We start from the raw sequence: 24668 nt of genomic DNA on the forward strand, positions 1-24668 counted from the left end.
ATTAGTTGTAAATGTCTATAGCAGTCTCCACATATTTCTTAAAACAGAATGACATTCACAAGAATTTCTGTAAAACTTAGGACATAAGCCTCTAGTTTCAGAAAAGTGGTTGTTTAAATGCGCAATCAAATTTTGCAGTTTTGAGAAACTGTAAAACATTTTACTCATCATTACCACTGGCATAAGAATTGTCACATTTTGAGAAATGGGTCAAAGCCATTGAGGATATCCACCCTCAGTCCTCCAATATCCTTCTATATATCCTATCCATTCAGCTCTTCATTTCTCCAGTTTCTTTTCTGATCTTTACTCCGTGATTTGAATTTCTCTCGCTTTAGTACCTTCTTCATTCTTCTTGCATCTCCAGAAGAATAAAATTACTTCCCCTTATTCTCCGGTAGAAAATGTTTCTTTTTCAGATTTCAGAAGATAAGGTTTTGTATTGTAGAATCAATAAAAGAGACCAACTTTCACAGGCTATCCACAGTTTCAATTCTTTAATTCACTTGCATCAGCAAGGACAGTTGAGAAATTACAACTTGCACAATTGTTTTTTCAAATAAATTACTGAAATCTGTACAATAAATACAATTAGTCTCTAATTCATTCTGCTCCCTGTGTAGGTGATGAGGCTGGTGGCTGCTCTTCTATTTTGCTCTCAAGTGGGAAGGGCGGGATGCGACAGTCGAATGAAAATCCATCTTCACGCTCCATACGGAAGGTGCCCCTAATAAAGAAAATTGCAGTATTCAATGCTTACACAGATATTCAACTTTCTTTTAAAAATTTACAGTACATAAGCCAAGCTCATGAATTTAATAACAAAGTCCCACAAAAGAGCCAGTAAATTTCATTGTGCTTTAATGCAAGTGGATTTTTCTGTCTAGTTATGCACACAAATTGCTTGGTAGGCGACCTGTTTAGCAATGCAATTAGTAATCCAAACATCTGGCATTTCATTCCAACTTTATAAGAAAAGACACCCCTTCCCCTCATCGGTACTAAATGTGGTTTTCCGGCAGAATTCTCTACGTGCACATAGATATGTACATACATGTGTAATTCACCACATAGGGTCTTCATAAATCAACGGGCTGCGACTGTCCAGAGGTCGGTAGAAGAATGTATGGGCACACAAACTCATCCCCAAGTACCTCCCTGCCCATTAAATCAACGTGATGCTGAAACCTTTCTTCATATTTGATTATTTCCTTACTTTATTTTATTCACAAGAAATTAGCATATTCTACATAATAAATGTCAGAAGTAATCAGATGATAAAGGAAACAGTGTGATGGAAATAGTGAACAACGGGGACAGTGAACTACGCACGCACGCACGCGCACGCACGCGCGCACACACACACACACACACACACACACACACACACACACACACACACACACACACACCACCACCACCAACTCCAGCATATTGGGCCGGTATGCAACATCGCATGTGAAGCAAGCAGAAATCTGGTGGTGGTGGGGAAGAGCAATGGGAAGGGGTATTAGTGTACAGGTGGGGAGAGAGAAGAATGCTGCCTGGTGAATTGTTCAGGGACTAGAGTCAAACAGGGACAGTGTCAGGAGGTTGTGGGGCAGGGAAGTGTGGGGAAAAAAGGAACAAAATATCAGAGGAGTGGGAAAACACAGCTGGATGTGTTGGCAGAGGGCTGCAAATAAACTGTCATCTCACCATTCTCATCTCCTGAGTTGTGTGTGTGTGTGTGTGTGTGTGTGTGTGTGTGTGTGTGTGTCTCCGATGGAGTCTGTGGCCAAAAGCTACATATGAGTGAGTTCTCCTCCATCCATTAAGTATAGAAGGATGGCAACACAGGATCTTGATACTTGGTACAATTTATTATATCAAGTATAAGTGGAAGAGTCTAAAATATATATCAGAATAAGGAAGATACGAGTGTAATTTTTCCATTTTTCTGCATTGTATACGAACTCTACCATCCCCTTGTTCCATGGTCTTTACAGAGTAGTGCCACTTCTGCCTGACATGGTTGAGTAAGTAAACTCTGCTTGTGTGAGTGGTGAATATATGGAAGGGGGTGTGTGGAGTGGGATGAGGCAGGAATAACTAGCAGCCTCCAGGGTAATAGAGGACTGCTACAGGTATAAGCTCATTGAGAAAATATGGTAGGAGTATGGAGGAAGGTGGAAGTAACAAGAAGACAAAGAGGTAAGAGAATATTCCACTTATGGAACAGAGTAGTACAAAAGTGTACTAATACTCTTGTTGTTATTCTCTTACTGCTCTTATTGCTACCAAACCTGGCCTTGCTGACCTACAACACTTGCCACATAGCCAGATACATCATGCAACATTCAAAGGAACACAAAATTATATAAAAAATCTGTAAAAAAATATGTCAACCTGTTCTCTAAAACCATAGGTCCTGCGGAAATTTCAGTTACCTCCAAGTATATCACCACTTATCACAGGTGTGGAATGCAAAGTTCAGGAAAACAGAAAGAATTTCTGTGTAACATGTATGTAGAATAAGACATGATTGGAAACTGTACAAGCAGTCACTAGCAAATGTTCAGCACCAGAAATATCTTGCACAAATCCTGAAGTATTGCAGTCCATATAGTCTTTAAGCCCATATTCTAAACTGTAGTATGGAGATACAAAGTATTTCTTTTTTGTGTGGGATATTGGGATAGCACTGCAAAACAGTCTTCTGATAAAGCATTCAGTACAGCTTTGCAAGAATGTTTGTCCTTACCACTAATAAAAAATGCACAGTTTTCACAGACAATAAAAGGTTAATAAAAGTCACCCCCTGACACAATCACGTGACTGGGTATCTCTGCATCGTCTGATTTAGGTTAGCTTTAGTTGACACTTATGAGAGTGTTACAATCTTACATGAATATCTGAATACTAACTGAAGTCCACCACAGCTGCTTATTCTTACCTACATATCATTTACATTCTGCAAGCAGCCTTCAGAGTGTGGCTGATTGTACTTTTGGTACCACCACGATTTACTTTCTTCCCAATTGCAATCACTAAAGGTTTATGGATCGAATGACTGTTTATGAGCCTCTGTAAAAGCTTAAATCTCTCTGATTTTCCCATAATACTCACTCAAAGAGATTTACAAATTTGCAGTTAAAATTCATTTTGGGGCTCACTAGACCTAATGTTTCCATTCAATGCTATAAAGACACCATCTTTTAGGAAATATAAACTCTTTTTCCAATGTCCATTCTACTCAGTGAACATTTTATAACTTTCCACTTGATGTTTCAATCAACTCTCAATTCCTAATATAGTATGGAGTGATTGCTTTCAAGCAGACACCCGAGACCGAGGACTATGTCGCAAACATTATGACAGTTTAAACTTCCTGGCAGATTAAAACTGTGTGCCAGACCAAGACTCGAACTCGGGACCTTTGCCTTTCGCGGGCAAGTGCTCTAACTGAGCTACCCAAGCACGACTCACGCCCCGTCCTCACAGCTTTACTTCTGCCGGTACCTCGTCTCCTACCTTCCAAACTTTACAGAAGCTCTCCTGCGAGTTCTGCAAGTCTCGGTCCGGCACACAGTTTTAATCTGCCAGGAAGTTTCATATCAGCGCACACTCCACTGCAGAGTGAAAATCTCATTCTGGATTATGACAGTTAACAAGCAGCATTTTAATTTACTCTATAAACTGAGAGACTGTTTCTGGCATATACTGAATATGTGACTTGTCAGGAGAGACTGTTACAAGTCTTCACAATGCACTGCAGATCAAGATATATCTATCGTCAAGACCATTGCAGAACTGATGAAGTGTCTGATTTAAACCCTCCATTCCAACTGTGTTGAGATTCCCATGAATGAAGCTAGCTATCCTTACCACTTCTAGCCATTTCCAAAATGAACTAATAATTCCCTCACACCCCAGGAAGCAGACAACATTGTCACTGTCATAAGCAATAATTTCCGGCCAACTATAACCTATTTGCAACTCTGTCAAACAGTGACCCTCCCTACTCCAACCTAAGGGTATCCTGACAATCTTCAAAGAACTTCTATTGTCCAATCTCACCCCACCTTTCCTCCTCAAATCCCTGGCTTGATATTATGAACTCCACAACCACAGAGAGAAGTGCCATCACTTACCACAAAAACTGATCCTTACTTGATCATCATCTCTATAGACTACGACTTTACCACTGCTACAGTGCTTGAGTTGCAGATTAAATTTGCCAACAGCGACATATATCTGTCCTTCAAGTCTGCTGCAGTGTCCGCATCACAGCAGTATGTCATCTCATCTCATATCGCTGTCTTTTCCAAAATTGTTCTCTACAACTTCTCTCCTCATTCCTCAAGTATTCAGTATATAGGCATCTCAAGATCTGTACGCCGGAACATATGGGATTCAACACTGCGGCTGGTTAATGTGGCTACACTTCAGAAGACCAACATCTTCAACCTAATGCCTGCAGCCTACCCTTGTATACTGAAGGCACTAACCACTTCCTCTCCACAGTTTCTATCCATTTCTAACCAGTGCTCTGTTTCTCACTGTCTGTGGCACCTCTCCTTAGATCAACATCCCAATCATTCTTAGTCTGACCACCATAGAACACATCTCTCCCAACACCTTGCCGATTGCAAATGCACAGCACCATTCTTGCTAACCATGGTTAATTACATCCTCATCCACAATTATTTCTCTTTTGAAAACAATGCCATGGACACTCAGATGAATGCATCATTAAGAACCTGTTGATAAACCACTTGGCAAAATCATTTCAAGCCACTTACAATTCTAAATCTCTTACTGGTGAAGATTCACTGAGGACATACACTGAAGGAAAAAACCAAACCACCAAAATATAATTAATGTACAGTAATGAAAATTCATGAATACATTTGTCTAGGCAATATATTTAAATTATTAACACTGCATGATCACAAGTTACACATGTTAATGTGCGGTTTCAGCTCTCTGAGACAGCAAACGTGTATGCAAGTTGCGTTTACGTGCGTGTGTGTGTGTGTGTGTGTGTGTGTGTGTGTGTGTGTGTGTGTGTACTGCTGACAAAGGCCTTTATGGCCAAAAGCTACAATTGTGTGAATCTTTTTGTTGTGCCTATAGCGACTCAGCATCTCCGCTATATGGTGAGTAGCAACTTTCCTTCTCTGGTATTGTTAAGTTAATGTATCAGTGAGATAAGCCATTGCAAATGTGAAATGCTGGTACATTAATAGCTGGTGTAACCACCAGAATGTCGAGTGCAAACGTGCATATGTGCATTCATTGTGTTGTCAGAGGCTCTCAACAGACCTCTCCTAAAAAATACATGGCCATCACTGGCACTGAGGCAGAACCAGCTTTTATCAGGAAACAAAACAGACTTCCACCCCAACATCCAACGAGCTCTCACTTGACACCACTGATGGCAGCGGTTTGGAATCAGTTGAATGTGTGCTACAGGGCATCTGGTGCAGAGTTGTCCTTAAAGTAACCCGATTTTTTTTAATAATTCTTTGTGTCACTGCAGTGCTAATTGCTGCTGTAAATGCAGTACAATGTGCAAGAGCCACACAACAAACATGATGGGCTTGATCTCAGCAATGCCACATGGCCCTCTGGAGTCCTCTTTCAACCACACGTTCTTATGCCCACTGTTGCCGCCAACCATGTATTGTGGCTACATTCCTGCCAAGTCTTTCTGCAATATCACAGAAGCAACATCCAGCTTTTCATAGCCCTATTACACGACCTTGTTCAACCCAAGAGAGGTGTTAATGGTCGCATCTCTGTCACCTTATAAAGGCATTTTTGACTATCAACAACTCACCAAATCCAATCACAACTAACACAACTATTATAGCATGTATTTAAACCAAACCTGATTGCATCCTCATAGTGTCACTATTAGCACAATTCTTATGAGACTGGTGTGAAATTTGAATAGACATCATCTTTCAGATGTAGAAACATGCCTAGCAACTTTTGTACATGTTGCATAGCTGCTTCTTGGTGCTGCCATTTTTGTGTGTCAGTGTATTAATGATCTGAACACATGAGCACTTCCTATTTCTTTCTTCTAGAATCTCAGCGTCTTTGACCCCAAACAATTGAAAATCCAGGATAGAATAGTGACAATATTATGACAGCTACTCACCATATAATGGAAATGTTGAGTGGAAGACAGGCCCAACAAACACACTGCTCTTTCAGTCAAAAAGCCTTGTTCTGAATTAGAAAAACACAAACATAAAACACAATCATGCAAATGTAACCCTCACACACATGACCACTGTCAAGAGACTGGCTTCAGCAGCCAGAGACAGCTTTGCCTAGGCAAAGGTCCAAGAGTTCGAGACTCAGTCCGACACACAGTTTAAATCTGCCAGAAGATTTTTTGGTCGAGAGCTTACTTATTCGGCAAGCTTTTTGTTGTGCCTGTCTGCAACTCAACATTTCCACTATACAGTGAGTAGCAATCTATCCTTTCTGTAATGTTTGTCATCTTTGACCTCACTCATTTCAAATGAGCTCATTCGTTACTTTCTGTGCTGAGGCTTCTTTTGTTGTGGCTGTATTGCTCTTCAAATGTTGGTGCCTGTGCTGAGAGAGAGCATTCCAGCCGATATAAAATACTTTGCATACAATTTTCTGACAACTATTTGGTGAAAAAAAAATTGATTTTGCACATCTTACAGCCCAATATTTTCACTCGAAGAAGAACTGAATTTCTTTTCATTATCCACCATACTTACTGTGCTGCATCAAGTTAAATAAATGACTGCACTAAAATTTAAAGAGGTGAAAATGCATTTTGCTTGGTTGATTTTAGTTCATACATTGCAGTAAATGAGATGCAGGTAAGATGTCAAAATTTTACTTAAAACTGAAAGCAGAATAATATCTGATTTCATTCTTGAGTTATTGGGTTTTATATCTGAAGGATGTTCGCGCACGATATGCCCATTCATGCCCTTGAACATCATGGATCAAGTGGTCATAAAAACTGTCATACCTCAAATGATTCAAGATGTCAAAACAAGGTTTTCTGCAAATGACAGCACATGATGAGACAACATGTTCTATGATAAATACCCCAAACTTTTTTTATTCACTGAGATATGCAAGTTACTCAACTGCAGCAGTGAGAGGTCTGCAGCTCAGGATGCATTTCGACATCTATAGCACTGTTGGAAAATCCAAGCGGTCATGCATATACACATCCACAACACCTGGGGAACAGTGGGGCAAGATGTATAAACATGCCCACAGCATTCAAAGGGTTAAACTAGTCACCTCAGTTCAGTAAGCCACTTCTCTGGGTGTTCACTTTCTCTTTGCTACTGGATCCCTATGAATCTCTGTTCACATCAAACCTTCCAATTACCAATATCATCTCAGCATTGACATCTGCAACCCACTGCATATCAGGAAGTTCCTACCATAAAACTGAGGCACCTACAGATGCCTCATTTGTAGCAGCTAAAGGTTTTGCCAAAATCTTTCCAGACCAGAATTCTTCTCTCAACCTTGTCTTGTGCCCTACCTCTGAATACATTTAACACACTCCCCACACCTGCTGGCAAATCAGAACTTTAACGAGTTGATTTCTCTCTCTACATAGGCTTCAGTTATGTTATGTCATGCTCTGAAATGAGGATATTCCTCATGTGACTCATCCATAAAAGTTGTTGTCCCCAAATATCCAACCTGCACAACAACCAATCTTGTCCTAAGGGCAATGTCCTTATGGAAGATCATGGCGCACGCGCGCGCACACGCACACACTCTTTGTTCGAGTGATACACATGTAATCTCCCCCCCCCCCTTTTTTTCCCCAATCCCAGACTCCATTAGATCCTGTCTTACACTTATTCCTTCTTACCCTTCTGTCCTCCCCCCCCCCCTCCTTCCACATTTCCCAACCCATGCCAGATTCTCCCCCATCAGCTTAATATTTTCTCCACTTGAGATGCCACAAGTGAAACCATCATACTCCCTCTCCCACTTTGAATATTTCACCTTCTCCCTCATGCTCTTTCTTTTTCTTCCTATATTCCTCTGGACAAATACCTGATATGCCTCCACACTAAACAACTTTTGCATGGTAGCATAATTTTCTTCAACATCCCCTTAACTTTCACTTCATCACCCATTTTACATTCCTTCCATTTCTCCACCTACCACCCCAGCCATGACTGTATGTATTAGACATGTTTTAGTGTCATGGGGCAACAGAGACTGGTTTAAGAATATTTTTGGGGAGCGGAAGCCAAATAATTTTCAGCCTTTTCTACGTGCATGTCTACTGCTTAGTGTCTGTTTGGTATGTAGTGACCTATTGTAATATATACTGTATTTAATCCTCGATTTTCTGTTAATGGAAAGTTACCAACCCCGTCCATATTTAGCATTTTCTTCAGATGATGGATACTGTGTTTTCTGAAGTATGAAAGAAAAAGAAAGAAAATTTTAAATTTTGTAAGTTATCCTATGTAACACTTCAAAATGGAGTACTTCCATCCCAAGCTTTAACTTATTGGAACTGAGTCTATGAAGCATTTCTTTAAAATGTTATGTTTTACTGCAGAAACCTACCACATGTGGCCTGATGGTGCCTGCAAACTGACATGGCTGCTGTACTGGAAAGCTGGCGAAGTCCGAGAGAGGACAGGTTCCTGGCCAACCACTCCACGTCCACGCACTGTCTCCAGTGTACCTGACAGGCTGAAGATTCGCCAGTGCCGCTCCCGCAGCTGAACTGATAATTTTCCAAGATTCTCAAGACGTATGCAGTATCGCCACTGTGACAAGTAAATAAAATAATCAGTTGACTCTTAACTCCTATAGTCGAGAAAGATATTACCACCTTAAAAATCCTTAGAAGCCTAGATACAATTTGCCACTAGAAAATGGTTATTATTTTACATTCAAATCAGGTTTTCAATGTAGGTTTTCAATGTACTAAGAATTTCCCAGTGTCAAATTCTGGCTCTTACTTATAATTTATATAAAATTCAACATATGAATATTCATGCTACATATCACAAAACCAACCAATCTGAATCAACGTTTAAAGCTATACATGTAATTCCTGTACTCCCCCAATATATCACTTCAGAGCAACACTCTGAAGGATCTTTGAAATCTGAAACTAGCTCCTCCATCAGTGTCCATAACTGCAACCTCACTTATTGCAGTTTTGCCTTCAAACAGTACACCTCCAAAACAGACACTGGTATTTATGGGTCAGCTGTAGATGTCCTTACTTTTGTACCTAGCAAACCTCACCCACTTTCTGGACAATGTGAACACTTACAAAGCTGTTTCTTCTGTTCTGTGAGACATTCATTCCTGCCTACCTGCTGGAAGATTTGTCATGCCATATCCTGATTCCAAAAATGTCCACTTTCAGTGGAATAAGTTGTTGGTTTGTTAATTATTCAATTTGTAAAATTTTGGCAAGCTTTGGGATTCCCCACAGAAGTCATTTTGATGAAATAGTGCTTATAATTTTACATTTTTCTGGGCATTCAACTCTCAGTTCAATACATTTGGCCTTTTACCTATTTTAATTTTATGACCTCTAAATTGGCTGTCTTGTGTTAATACTACGAAGGTAATAATAAAACAATGAAAACAATCAATTTTTGACAGAATAATTTAATTGGATAGATAAAAGATCTACCGTATTTACTCGAATCTAAGCCGCACCTGAAATTTGAGACTCGAAATTCAAGGGGAGAGAAAAGTTTTAGGCCACATCTCCAAATCGAAACAAATTTGGTCCATTCTAATATGAGACACAATTTAGGTCGAATGAATGATGATAGAGTACAGTAGTTTGGTTCGAGTCTTAAGCTTAGCAGTTAAGCTTTATCAGATAGCCATTGCTATGCGCCAGGCGCTCCGTCCGTATTTATTCAGGTACCCTTCCTTTTTCACGTGCTTCGTCTGGTTTGAATAGATTGCTTATTTTTCTTTGATCTGACAAGTGGTGTTTTCTTTGTTATAGGTGTTTACGTCACTCTAAGCTGAAAATGCATTATTGTACTGTGTCATGCATTGTTTGTCGCATTCTGATACTGTGTGTTTACGAACTGTTGCTGCTCGCGGCATGGCTTGCTTCTGTGCGCGCTACCGCCGCTTACAATAAAAAAAAAAGAGAGGAATTGTCTCATTAGCGAAACAATGGCAAGAGACTGCTATTTCTTGTTACTTACACTGCTGCTTTCTTTGATAATAATCAACAAGAACCAAATAATAGACTGCGTATGATAGCAGATGTTCTGAACGAGAGTTTAGCTAAAATTTCTCTCCGTTTGAAAATCTTTGTGCACAGAAATAAGAGTCATCTTAGATTTAAAAATTTAGTCATTTGCCGTGCTTCATTTCTGACTGTATCACTATTAGGCATAAGAATAATACGAATATAAACATGACATGATATGTACATTCTTCCGCGTTTGCTGTTGTCTCACACTAGTTTCGTAGTTTATTAGGCCGACAGGATTTAAATGAAATAGCAGCAAACACGAAAGAATACATGGCAAAATGTTTATATTCGTATTATTCTTATGGTGAAGAGAATACTGCATGTGATTCACAGTTCATAAAAGTTCCTATTAGCAACCATCTCTTCTCACAGGTAGGAAAAAATTCAGAACGTAGAGTTGGCCATATTGATAAACATCCCGGACAGTCTTTCCAGTCGGATTTTCGTAGTACATTGAAATGCTGCTACATTCGAAGATGAAAAATACGGAATTTGTATTTACTTCCATGGATAATGTTTGAAAATGCAGTGGTCAAAACTCGAGGCAGAGAAAAAAGCTCGTCTTCCACCTTTTTTTAAATTTATTTACTGACACAGAGGTTTTGGCGCCAGTATTTATCTTTGTGCCTGCAAAGCATGCCTGTGTAGTGCTACGTATATTCGACGGCAGAAGTTAGTTGTGGCGGCACCTACCAACATTTTTCAGAACTTCCGTTACTTTGCACTCGATCCTAAGCCGCAGGGTTTTTTGGATTACAAAAACTGGAAAAAAAGTGCGGCTTAGATTCGAGTAAATACGGTACTCACCAAGCGGCTGCAGTACACACACATAAAAGAAGGTTATAATTAGACAAGCTTTCGGAGCTAGTGGCTCCTCCTTCAGGCAGAAGGGTTGAAGGGGAAGGAAGAAGGGTGAAGGCAAAGGGCTGGAGAGGTCTAGGAAAACGCGTAGATTTAGGGAAAAATCACCCAGAAACATGGGTTGGGGGAGACTTGCTGCAGGCTGAGAAGGAAAGACTGATTGTTGTGGACTGCATCAGATGAGATTTGAAAACCTGAGATCTTAAAGGTGGAAGACAGGGTAATATGCAGGACAGAGATTACTGCTTAATCATGCACAAATTAATAAGAGTGACAAGCTAAATGCATTTTACGTAACAGATATGGGAGAGAGAGAGGGGGGGGGGGGTTGAAAAATAGATGGGCAAGACACTGAAAGATGTAAAGAATTAAAACAGAGTGAAGAGAAGAGTACTTATTGTGAAGAAATGCTGAGATGGAAGAAATTAACATAACAGAATGTATTAATCAGCTACTTCGACAGGTCCGTGACTTCCTAAAATAATGCCCTGAAACAAGATCCATCCTGTCTGAAACTTTGCCCACCACACCTAGAATAGTTTTTTGTTGCCCTCGCAATCTCCGCAGTATTTTTGTCTCAGATCCTATGCTCCTTCTGCACCCATCTCCCAACCCTATGGGTCCTACCCCCTGAGACCGTCCTCACTGCAAGACTCGCCCTATGCACCCTCCTACCACCATCTATAGCAGTCCTGTAGCTGGCAAAACAATACTATCAAAGGGAGAGCCACCTGTGAAATGACACGTCATATACCAGCTGTTATGTAAACACTGTTCGGCCTTTTAGATTGGCATGACTACCACCAAATTATCAATTAGGACGAATGGGCATAGGTAGAGGGTGTATACAAGCAACACGCAATATTCTGTAGCAGAGCATGCTCTACAACATGACAATTGTGACCTCAGTGCCTGTTTCACCACACACACCATCTGAATTCTTCCCCCAGACACCAGTTTCTCAGAACTACACAACATTTCCTTGGTTCTTGCTACCCACCTGGCCTTAATTTACGTTAATTTCTTCGATCTCAGCATTTCTTCTCTTCACTCCATTTTAGTTTTCTACATCTTTCATTATCTTACCCGTCTATTTTTCACCCCCCCCCCCCCTTCCACCTCTGTCATGTACAATGCACTCAGCTTGTCACTCTTATTAACTCATGCAAGATGTTTAAGCAGTAATCTCTGTTCCGCATATTACCCTGTCTTTCATGTTTAAGCTCTCAGGTTTTCAAATTTTGTCCGATGCAGTTTCTAACACTCAGTCTTTCCTTCTCATCCCGTTTGGTAAGTCTTCCCTGACCTGAGGTTCTGGGCGACTTTTCCAAAATCTACCCCTTTTTCTAAACCTCTCCAGGCCTTTTCCTTCACCCTCTTCCTCCCCCTTCGTCCCCTCTGCCTGAAGGAGGAGCCACTGGCTCCTAAAGCTTGCCTAGTTACAATCTTCTTTTATGCTTGTGTTCTGCCACTGCCTGGTGAGTAGATTTTATATCTGTCCAATTGAAGGTAATAATAAAATTGATTTTTAATCTTACAGGGATCTATAAGCAGGTGTGAAGGACAATGATTGAGCCCGTTGGAGGCTAGCATTCATTTAGCCACCATCATGTATACAGTATTTAAGATAGCCCATGTTAAGTGGCTTCTCTTCATTGCTGTTAGTCAGTTCTCACTTAACTATCAAAATGTGCATTATTCACTTTGTGTAAGTCAGTCAATTCATTAACATCTTGTAATCACACCATCTATTTATGTGCCCCTACCAGCCAGTCAAATCTTACTACACTACCACTAGTAAACTCTGTCATACTCTAACAGCCCACTTGTTTTATGTGCTAAAATTAATGCTTGTAACAAAACTGATCATCATACAATGGGATTTATTATAAATAAACAAGTAGAACTCTAAAGTTAATTACTGCAGTGTGGCATACATTATTTGGTAAATGTCTAAATTGTTTTCACTATGAGTGTCAGTGCAGCTACCAAATGCAGTCTACCAGGTGGGGCATTGCTATGGCGTCTTATTGAACTTTGCTATCAACAATGTCATTTACAGTTACTTACCCAATAAACAGAAGCAGTCTGAAATTCTCTAGAACCCATATAGAAAGGTATGACTGTCACACGAACATTTTCTGTTGTTTCCTTGTGAACATCCGACAACTCAAGCCATGGATGATTTTTTCTTTGCCATGCATCTAAAGTTTCTAGTCCTACAAATGGAGGATCTGAAACATGACCAGCAATAACCCTGTAACATCATTCATCAATATACTATTATAAAAATTTCATTGCAGAAAGTGCACACTGTCCCTGAATTATCATTCACCTTTGAATTAATCAAAGCAAAGAACACAAACTACTGTTGTTAGCTACATAAACTGCAAAATAAATAATCCTTTTTTTTTGAAACCCAACCTACAGCCTCTAGTTTTTAATAGGAACACAGGATAACAGGGTAAGTAATATGCAAGTTCATAAAGTACTGTTAGAATAATGTCTCAATAATAATGACCCAAACAATAAAAATTATTGAATTTTACTCCTTAGTTGTATTTGTTGCTAAAGATAAATTTACCAGGACATGAGCACAGAAATTCCATCTTTCAAGTGGCTTCAACCAAATGTATAGTTATCTACTTTATACAAGTATTTTCACACTGATCTAGAAGATAATCCTAATTATATAAAGCAACAAGTATTGAAAGTATAAAATGCGCTACAGTAGGGAATGGTGAAAGTGATGGCTGAAGGGGCAAGTAATGAAGGTTACACAGGCAATTTCCTGACTGTTCATAGGAACACAAGTGAACAGAGTGACTGCACAGTAACGTACTAATACCATAGATTAGGACTGGTACTGCATTCCAGTACTCATGACGTAGAGGCATCCCTTCGTCATGGCATATATCTAGAGACAATATCTGGGTTGGGTTGTTTGGGGAAGGAGACCAGACAGTGAGGTCATCAGTCTCATCAGATTAGGGACGGACGGGGAAGGAAGTAGGCCGCGCCCTTTCAAAGGAACCATCCTGGCATTTGTCTGGAGCGATTTAGGGAAATCACAGAAAACTGAAATCAGGATGGTCGGACGAACGACTGAACAGTCGTCCTCCCAAATGAGAGTCCCGAGTGCTAGCCACTGCGCCACCTCGCTCGGTGAACAATATCTGGCTGATGTTTACACAATTCACTTATTCTGTACACTTATCGCGATGGAAAATTCTATATATTTATAAAACTTTGCAGATAAAATAATGAACAGCCAAGGTGGAAACAATAACAAAAATTCTTAGAATGTAGCAACATTAACCCAAAACAACAAAAAAGCACATAATATGTACATGTGCACAAAAAACTAAATATCTATATTTTTTAAAAAGATAACAATTGAAAATGGTCACTGCAGAAAAGGCAAATAGGTTACACGAGTGGCAAAAAAGTGCAGTTAGCAGCTTTGTGAATCAAGTACATAATGGTACATACACCAAGGCATTTTATATGAATCTATGTGCCAGCTGCTTCCTTCAAATACTACCTGGGCAGCAGCCACAGTAGAAATGACACTGTGGCAGCTGTTTCATGGATGAGCTACAGAGTTCTGATTCGCAATTCCAAGAGAAGGGAACATGAGAGGTAGGTGGACCAATCTTCTTCTGGGCACCTCTTCTGCTGCTTCCAAATAATGAACATGTCTCTTCATGACGACACAATGTGTAATACAAATCCATCTGTGAAAACTGTCTGATTACACTGTTTAAACAATGGAAAATCAGTGATTAGAATTTTATGGCCCGCCTATTCAAAGGCATTGCTGAAGTCAAATTATATGAACAGGGTGAATTTTGCAGCTTAGTTCCACTACTAACCTTTATCAAAATAATATATGTCGACTTCCTCTGTAAAGTATACTTAATGAAAATCAAAATAAGGGGCAGCTAACTCTTTATGCTGTCAAAAATGAATAACATTTTGCACAGCATCACCTTCCCAAAATGTAAGATTTGAAGTAGTGAAAATTATCTAATCATAGATATGTATACACTGAAAATATCACAAATTCAGTGAAGAATTGTCAGAAGACAATGCTTAATGTGATTAACAATTTATGGGAACTGAAAAATGTTCACGTAGGCAATTTACAATACAAGTCTAATGGTGACATTTCACGAACAATGCAGGCCTGTGTGCATGATGTGGTCCCTCTAAGTTTTGAAAAGTACCTATTTCTGAGCATACTAGTAACTTCACCAAACTGATAAATTGCAAAAGTTGGTAGATTTAATTCATTTGAAGTGCATGTACAATCCATGTGGGGAAAATTATGAATCAAATAAACAGTTATTTCATTAAATCTAATATTCATTATCTAGTGTGAAAAGAACATGAGCGTTGATCAGACATGCACAGGACACTATATGGGTGTCACATTAAATAGCAATGAAGAGGTATGAATTATGATTATCTATAAATGGTGAATCACAGCTCATCGAAGAGAGACTGTGAGGAGCAGTATACAGGCATGAAGAACTTGCCAAGTAACAACCTATACATGTATCTGCAGTCGTACAGGTACTTATGACACACCTCAGATGAAGGCTGAATGAGCCTACAAGTGGTTCACAGCTAACAGTTTATGCAGTTACAAACAGGGAATAATGACCTGGCATCAGAAGTAGATATAGTCATATATTGAATGACACACAGTTTCTGTAATTCCTTGGGGTCCAGCTGGATAACAAGTTTAAATCGTACCAAAACATGGGTAAACTAATCACAATGTTCAGCTTTGCCCGTTGTCCCCTAAGAGGCCTCTGTCATTGTGTCAATCTGAAGACAACAATGGTGGCTAATTTCGTAATTTTCACTCCCTGTGTGGGAGTGAATTCTGTGGAATTATCTTTCAGGACACTGCACCTTTTCAGCTGAACTTATATGTACACAATCACAATAAAAGACACAAAAAGTCTTCATATAGACTTTGCCTCCTTGTCTACAGTTCACTTAAGAACTGAATTATATGATCGGGTGCAACTGTGTTCAAAATTCTCCCTCCAACCTATATAACAGAATTAATGACCTCACTACTCACTCCTCCTACAAAGTAACTGAATATTTAGATATACGTCATTCTGAAGATTCCTGCCAAGGATAGACTAGCATGAGGAGTTACCTCAAACTAGTCTTTGGTCTGAAGATCAGCAGCACATAAAAAAAAAAAAAAAAAAAAAAATCAGATTTTGGATACTTTTGGTTGTTGTTTAAAGTAGTACAACTAGATAATTCTGCCTACAAGTCTAATAAGTAAAACTGTGGATTCCCATTAAACATGCCAGATATTTTATTCATAACTTCTATATCACTCGTCTCTGTCATTCGATGTTCTGTGTAAGGAAGACAATACATACCAGTTCTTTTACAAAAACTACACACATTATCTTGAAACAGAAGGACACAAATATTGCTATAATGTGTGTTGATTACAATGAAAGGGCCTTACATTGTAAGATAGCAGACATCAGCATCAAATGAGATGCAAGCCAGTGTCATTAGCATCATTAGTGTCAACAGGACAGTGTGGAACTACATTATAGTTACCTGTGATAACACAGACATTCTTTTTTATGCAGCAGAGGATCGTTTTTCGAACAATGGAAAATCCAGGATGAAATAATGATATTATTGAAAGAATAGATTACTATTCACCATACAGAGAAGACGTTTAATTGCACACCAGCAAAACAAAAAGACTGCTACACATTTGAGCTTTAGACCACAAAGTCTTCTTCTAAGGTAGAAGAGGCGCGCGCGATCTCATTGATGGGGGCATGCTGGGCCGAGTGTGGGAGGAACTTGATTATCGGCTTGATGTCTGCCGAATCACTAAAGGGGCACATATCGAACATTTGTGAATGCCTAAACAAACTTTGAGTTTTTGTATGTGTGTGCAAAGCATTGTGAAAATATCTCAAATAATAAAGTTATTGTAGAGCTGTGAAATCGCTTCAATCATTTGTAATAACCCTGTATTTATTGTCCATGTTTCACTTCCATACATGGCTACACTCCATACAAATATTTTCAGAAACGACTTCCTGACACTTAAATCTATATTCAATGTTATAAAATTTCTCTTCTTCAGAAACGCTTTCCTTGCCATTGCCAGTCTACTTTTTATACCCTCTCTACTTCGACCATCATCAGTTATTTTGCTCCCCAAATAACAAAACTCTTTTACTACTTTAAGCGTCTCATTTCCTAATCTAATTCCCTCAGCATCACCAGACTTAATTCAACTACATTCCATTATCCTCGTTTTGCTTTTGTTGATGTTCATCTTATATCCTCCTTTCAAGACACTGTCCATTCCGTTCAACTGCTCCTCCAAGTCCTTTGCTGTTTATGAAAGAATTACAATGTCATTGGCAAACCTCAAAGTTTTTATTCCTTCTCCATGGATTTTAATACCTACTCCGAACTTTTCTTTTGTTTCCTTTATTGCTTGCTCAGTATACAGATTGAATAACATCGGAGAGACTACAACCCTGTCTCACTCCCTTCCCAACCACTGCTTCCCTTTCATACACCTCGACTATTATAACTGCCATCTGGTTTCTGTACAAATTGTAAATAGCCTTTCGCCCCCTGTATTTTACCCCTGCCACCTTCAGAATTTGAAAGAGAGTATTCAAGTCAACATTGTCAAAAGCTTTCTCTAAGTCTACAAATGCTAGAAACGTAGGTTTGCCTTCCCTTAATCTATCTTCTAAGATAAATCATAGGGTCAGTATTGCCTCACGTGTTCCAATATATCTACGGAATCCAAACTGATCTTCCCTGAGGTCAGCTTCTACTAGTTTTTCCATTCGTCAGTAATGAATTCGTGTTAGTATTTTGCAGGCGTGGCTTATTAAACTGGTAGTTCGGTAATTTTCACATCTGTCAACACCTGCTTTCTTTGGGATTGGGATTATTATATTCTTCTTGAAATCTGAGGGTATTTCGCATATCTCATACATCTTGCTCACCAGATGGTAGAGTTTTGTCAGGACGGGCTCTCCCAAGGCTGTCAGTAGTTCTAATGGAATGTTGTCTACTCCCAGGGCCTTGTTTCGACTCAGGTCTTTCAGTGCTCCGTCAAACTCTTCACGCAGTATCATATCTCAAATTTCATCTTCATCTACCTCCTCCTCCATTTCCATAATATTGTCCTCAAGAACATCGCTCTTGTATAGACCCTCTATATACTTCTTCCACCTTTCTGCTTTCCCATCTTTGCTTAGAACTGGGTTTCCATCTGAGCTCTTAATATTCATGCAAGTGGTTCTTTTTTCTCCAAAGGTCTCTTTAATTTTCCTGTAGGCAGTATCTGTCTTACCCCTTGTGAGAAAAGCCTCTACATACTTACACTTATCCTCTAGCCATCCCTGCATAGCCATTTTGCACTTCCTGTCGATCTCATGTTTGAGACGTTTGTATTCCTTTTTGCCTGCTTCATTTACTGCATTTTTATATTTTCTCCTTTCATCAATTAAATTCAATGCATTTTTATATTTTCTCCTTTCATCAATTAAATTCAATATTTCTTCTTTTACCCAAGGATTTCTACTAGCCCTTGTCTTTTTACCTACTTGATCCTCTGCTGCCTTCACTACTTCATCTCTCAAAGCTACCCACTCTTCTTCTACTGTATTTCTTTCCACCATTCTTGTCAATTGTTCCCTAATCGTCTCCCTGAAATTCTGTACAACCTCTGGTTTAGTCAGTTTACCCAGGTCCCATCTCCTTAAATTCCCACCTTTTTGCAGTTTCTTCAGCTTTAATCTACAGTTCATAACCAACAGATTGTGGTCAGAATCCACATCTGCCCCAGGAAATGTCTTACAATTTAAAACCTGGTTCCTAAATCTCTGTCTTACCATTATATAATCTATCTGATACCTTTTAGTGTCTCCAGGATTCTTCCAGGTATACAACCTTCTTTTATGATTCTTGAACCAAGTGTTAGCTATGATTAAGTTATGCTCTGTGCAAAATTCTACCAGGCAGCTTCCTCTTTCATTTCTTACCCCCAATCCACATTCACCTACTACGTTTCCTTCTCTTCCTTTTCTACTACTGACTTCCGGTCACCCGTGACTATTAAATTTGTGTCTCCCTTCACTATCTGAATAATTTCTTTTATCTCATCATACATTTCTTCAATTTCTTTGTCATCTGCAGAGCTAGTTGGCATATAAACTTGTACTACTGTAGTAGGCGTGGGCTTCGTGTCTATCTTGGCCACAATAACGTGGTCACTATGCTCTTTGAAGTAGCTTACCCGCATTCCTATTTTTTATTCATTATTAAACCTACTCCTGCATTACCTCTATTTGATTTTGTATTTATAACCCTGTAATCACCTGACCAAAAGTCTTGTTCCTCCTGCCACCGAACTTCACTAATTCCCACTATATCTAACTTTAACCTATCCATTTCCCTTTTTAAATTTTCTAACCTACCTGCCAGATTAAGGGATCTGACATTCCACGCTTCAATCCGTAGAATGCCAGTTTTCTTTCTCCTGATAACGATGTCCTCCTGAGTAGTCCCTGCCAGGAGATCCAAATGGGGGACTATTTTACCTCCGGAATATTTTACTCACGAGGACACCATCATCATTTAACCATACAGTAAAGCTGCATGCCCTTGGGAAAAATTATGGCTGTAGTTTCCCCTTGCTTTCAGCCGTTCACAGTACCAGCACAGCAAGGCCGTTTTGGTTAGTGTTACAAGGCCAGATCAGTCAATCATCCAGACTGTTGCCCCTGCAACTACTGAAAAGGCTGCTGCCCCTCTTCAGGAACCACTCGTTTGTCTGGCCTCTCAACAGATTCAACAGATACCCCTCCGTTGTGGTTGCACCTACAGTATGGCTATCGGTATCGCTGAGGCATGCAACAAACCTCCCCACCAATGGCAAGATCCACAGTTCATGGGAGGGAGGGAGGGAGGGAGGGAGGGGGGGGGGAAGGTGCGTTGAGTGGATAGTAGCCCTTACTTCGGGACATGACAAGATGTAGTTGAAACCCTGACAGACAATGTGATTCAGTTGTTCCAGTCCTGGTCAGTACTGAGTTATGAGGTGAGTGCTCCTTTGGGGCTGAACACTGGCTATGTGGGAGGTGGCAAATGACTAGAGTGACAAGGCACAGAAGATCTGTTTTTGTACAAAGCTGGGAGGGTAATTTCAGTCTGTGAAGACCTCAGTGAAACCCTTGGTATATTTGTCTAGCCTGTATGGAAGGGGCTTCTTGGTGTGAAATGGGTGGCAGCCGAAAAAGTGGAGGTACTGCTGATAGTTTGTAGGTTTGATAAGGATGGAGGTACTAACGTAGCCATCCTTAAGGTGGAGGTCAACGTTGCACATGAAGTGAATGGCGGAGAAGGTGTAGAGGTTCTGGAGGCATGTAGATAGCGTTCCCTTACCCTAAGTCGAGAACGCAAAGTGTTATCAATGAATCTGAATCATGAGAGTTTGGCATTTTGGGTGGTTAAGAAGAATTCCTCCAGATGGCACTATTTCCATTTACCTCCAGTGTCAGTAACCTAAAAACTGAAAATAAAAATAAAAGATTTCCGCATAGGAACTCAACCCCACAAGCCTCACGTTACCGTTCTGTACTCTTTCCATCGCCTGGAAGCTATGCTAACCTAAATGGCTCAAGCTTCACCCGAGCTGTCAAAAATGCTATTTTTTTTCCAAACTCTGTGCCATCTGGAGCTCCCACTTCTGTCATTTTCATTTCTGGTCAACCCCCGTTTCGAAATCTGAAGAGTAGATATGGTCCCCTTGTAAATTAAAAAAAGAAACAACAGATTAATGTTCTCTAGCACGTTCTCAATAAAATTTGATTTATACACTCCTGGAAATAGAAAAAAGAACACATTGAGACCGTAGGATCCTACGCAGTGCCGTAGGGGACCGCACCGCCACTTCCCAGCAAATTAGGGACACTGTTGCTTCTGGGGTATCGGCGAGGACCATTCGCAACCGTCTCCATGAAGCTGGGCTACGGTCCCGCACACCGTTAGGCCGTCTTCCGCTCACGCCCCAACATCGTGCAGCCCGCCTCCAGTGGTGTCGCGACAGGCGTGAATGGAGGGACGAATGGAGACGTGTCGTCTTCAGCGATGAGAATCGCTTCTGCCTTGGTGCCAATGATGGTCGTATGCGTGTTTGGCGCCGTGCAGGTGAGCGCCACAATCAGGACTGCATACGACCGAGGCACACAGGGCCAACACCCGGCATCATGGTGTGGGGAGCGATCTCCTACACTGGCCGTACACCACTGGTGATCGTCGAGGGGACACTGAATAGTGCACGGTACATCCAAACCGTCATCGAACCCATCGTTCTACCATTCCTAGACCGGCAAGGGAACTTGCTGTTCCAACAGGACAATGCACGTCCGCATGTATCCCGTGCCACCCAACGTGCTCTAGAAGGTGTAAGTCAACTACCCTGGCCAGCAAGATCTCCGGATCTGTCCCCCATTGAGCATGTTTGGGACTGGATGAAGCGTCGTCTCACGCGGTCTGCACGTCCAGCATGAACGCTGGTCCAACTGAGGCGCCAGGTGGAAATGGCATGGCAAGCCGTTCCACAGGACTACATCCAGCATCTCTACGATCGTCTCCATGGGAGAATAGCAGCCTGCATTGCTGCGAAAGGTGGATATACACTGTACTAGTGCCGACATTGTGCATGCTCTGTTGCCTGTGTCTATGTGCCTGTGGTTCTGTCAGTGTGATCATGTGATGCATCTGACCCCAGGAATGTGTCAATAAAGTTTCCCCTTCCTGGGACAATGAATTCACGATGTTCTTATTTCAATTTCCAGGAGTGTATATAAAACTGGAATGATCGAAGTCTGATGAGTCAACTTGGAAAATTTTCATCAAGCAACATATGGTATCAGCTTAACCAGAACACAGTAACTCACAACTCAACAACAAATCAAATAATAATATATTAGTGTGTCACATGTCACTTTTGTAAGTACAGCAAGCTTACACGAGTTTAATCTCTGGTTGCAAAATTTAACATGATGTTAATTTATAATAAAAGCAAGTTGCAGTTGCTTTTAAGAGTCAAGAAAGGTATTATTCTAAATCATTATTGTTTACCATAATGGAACAGTGCATTTCAAAAACTAACATTCCATCTCAATGCCAGAACCTGTATAAGTGCAACCAGAAACAATGTAATACTTCAAACAGACCTTCAAACTTATTCACATAATTAATATAATTTACCTCTGTCTGGCACATGAGACAAGAATTTGTCCACCAGTTCATGATGCAGTGGCTGCTTTTCAGTAGTTGTATATGGCAGTACATCCTCATGGGCTACATAGTCCAAGCCTGGTATAGCATATAAGCTACGACTGCTGTCTTGGTTACCAAGAAACGTAACTGCCTCTGTTTGTGCTCGCTGAAACAAACCAGTGACATTATTAAACTGAAAATAAACCATGTCTGTGAACTAAAATGACAATCTGTTACCAATTCACAATCATAATCAACTAAACAGTGAGCCAACTGTATCTGCAAACATTGCTCCACTATAATGACAATAAAGTCTGAATAAAAACACATTAACTGACACCTGTGGGCTAGATCATAAAGTACTGGGGCTTTCTTGACCTTGGACTTTCTTCCTTTGGGACTAGTAAGCCTTACAGAGAAAAGCAAGGTCAGGGAAGTAATGCATAATGGAAAGTTTCAGATGTGTGACAGCAGTTAATGGGACCATTTGGTGCACCATGTGTCACCCTGTTTACAATAACCAAAACTGATTAAGTCTATCAAAAATCTGTTGTTATAACCAAAACGCTGAAATACAGAAGCATTGAAAAAAGTAGAGGCATTAGACCTGCAGCTGTCAAAAGATAGTAATATAGCTTAAGTATAAAGAAGCAAATTGTGTCATTTTTGTGATTTTACAAAGCTCAACAAATTGGAAACCTTGTAGATGATCAGACTGTGTGATTATTATTTGTATTTATCATGTGAAACAGCCATAAACATCAATTTACTTGACAGGCTAAACGCACACAGCAAATTTCCTATACCAATCTGCAAGAATTATTTTTAAATTAACACATTTTTAAAAATCCTTACTTTTAGCGAATTAGTATGTCTTCTTATCTAACTTCTGAGAAGATACTAAATACTGCATCATCACTAATTGTTATATGGCATAGGTTACAAGCAAATTTTAAGGATGGGGAAATTGCACTCATTCGCATAATAATTGAGATCAATGAGACCCAAAACAAATATCAAAATGGTGAACAAATTTGCAATTTGAAGTTAAATTATAGACACCCAAGTTTTACATGTGCAAGTGCAGTTTTGAGAGCCGTGTGACTCCAAATTGAGAATGCCTGTACACATCGTCACATACATTTTACAGCTGTGGATTTTGCGTGGTCAGGGAGCTTTTTCTTAAATGTTTGCCTCTATAGATGCTGCATCCTGCTATGCTTAGAAGTACAGAATGACATTTGGAAAAACACAGGCACTGGGAACCTGCTAGAGATTATTGAGTGAGAAAAATAATCGCATGCAAGAGGTTTTGTTGTCTGTTGTTCAACATAATCCTCAATGATCCCAACACATGGGAATTTGCATAGGAGACCAAAAGCTGTCTCACTGCTTTATGAATGCTGAATTTTAACAGAAAATAGAATTATATTAACACCGATCACCCTCAATCAAGTCACTGGTCTCCACAACATACACTTTTAGACTATAAAGAATCTTCCTTGGATACGTCAGATGGATTTCAGAGAAAGTATGGTATAAATGCTCCGTGTGGTACCTCATCAGTTCCAGTTGCTTCCACAGGCATCTGACTCTTGCACACACTTGTAGGTGCTCCAGCATACATTCCTACCATAGCTGGAAACTGTGCCACTGCAGAATGTGACTACAACATGACAGAGCCTATCGCATTTGGCAGTGGCAATTTGCAGTAATCCGCAGGCTGCATTTTCTGGCAAATGGATAAAGAGAGAAAATTTTCTCTGAATCCTGTTAGAGGTGCCGGATGTTGCATACTTTTAATCATCTGTGTTGCATTCCACATCACTACCCCACCCAGGTAGTCTGCTGCTCTGGTATGGTGGTGTATCAGTGTAGCCTAAATCTAGGTGAAGCCAAGAGTGGTGAGCATTTCAGCAGGGATCCACAGATATCACCAGTGCCAGTCCCACAGTTTTTCCATGCCTTCTCATGGGCACCAATCGGGCAATGTACCCCCTGGAGCAACCAACAAGCAAGTCATAGGTTATCAACATCGGTCTCAGCCATCGAGCAGATTAGTTGTATCAATCCATGTGGCTTTGTAACTGATGGCCCAGCAAGTCAGCTGCAGCAACAGTGTTCATCAAGGATGTATCAACTAAGCAGTCCAGAGTCAGCACTTAGCAGCAGTCTGAAGCAAGAAGTCACCATTCTAGAAGCAGCGGTCTATAGTAAA

General features: G+C 40.2%; 1 protein-coding gene across 1 annotated transcript in view; it reads right to left on the reverse strand.

Annotated features, from left to right (window-relative positions):
• Positions 1-468: 468 nt before the first annotated feature.
• LOC126203438 (polymerase delta-interacting protein 2) overlaps positions 469-24668 on the reverse strand; it is a 73299-nt gene continuing 49099 nt past the window's right edge. Inside the window, exons 4-7 of the mRNA XM_049937756.1 lie at positions 22439-22616; positions 13202-13365; positions 8593-8798; positions 469-727 (exon numbers count right to left, since the gene is read on the reverse strand). Coding sequence (XP_049793713.1) covers positions 604-727; positions 8593-8798; positions 13202-13365; positions 22439-22616 — 672 coding nt within the window. The 3' untranslated portion in view covers positions 469-603. The remainder of the gene's footprint in view (positions 728-8592; positions 8799-13201; positions 13366-22438; positions 22617-24668) is intronic.

This window comes from Schistocerca nitens, chromosome 9, assembly GCF_023898315.1.
Source record: "Schistocerca nitens isolate TAMUIC-IGC-003100 chromosome 9, iqSchNite1.1, whole genome shotgun sequence".
Classification (NCBI taxonomy): domain Eukaryota; kingdom Metazoa; phylum Arthropoda; class Insecta; order Orthoptera; family Acrididae; genus Schistocerca; species Schistocerca nitens.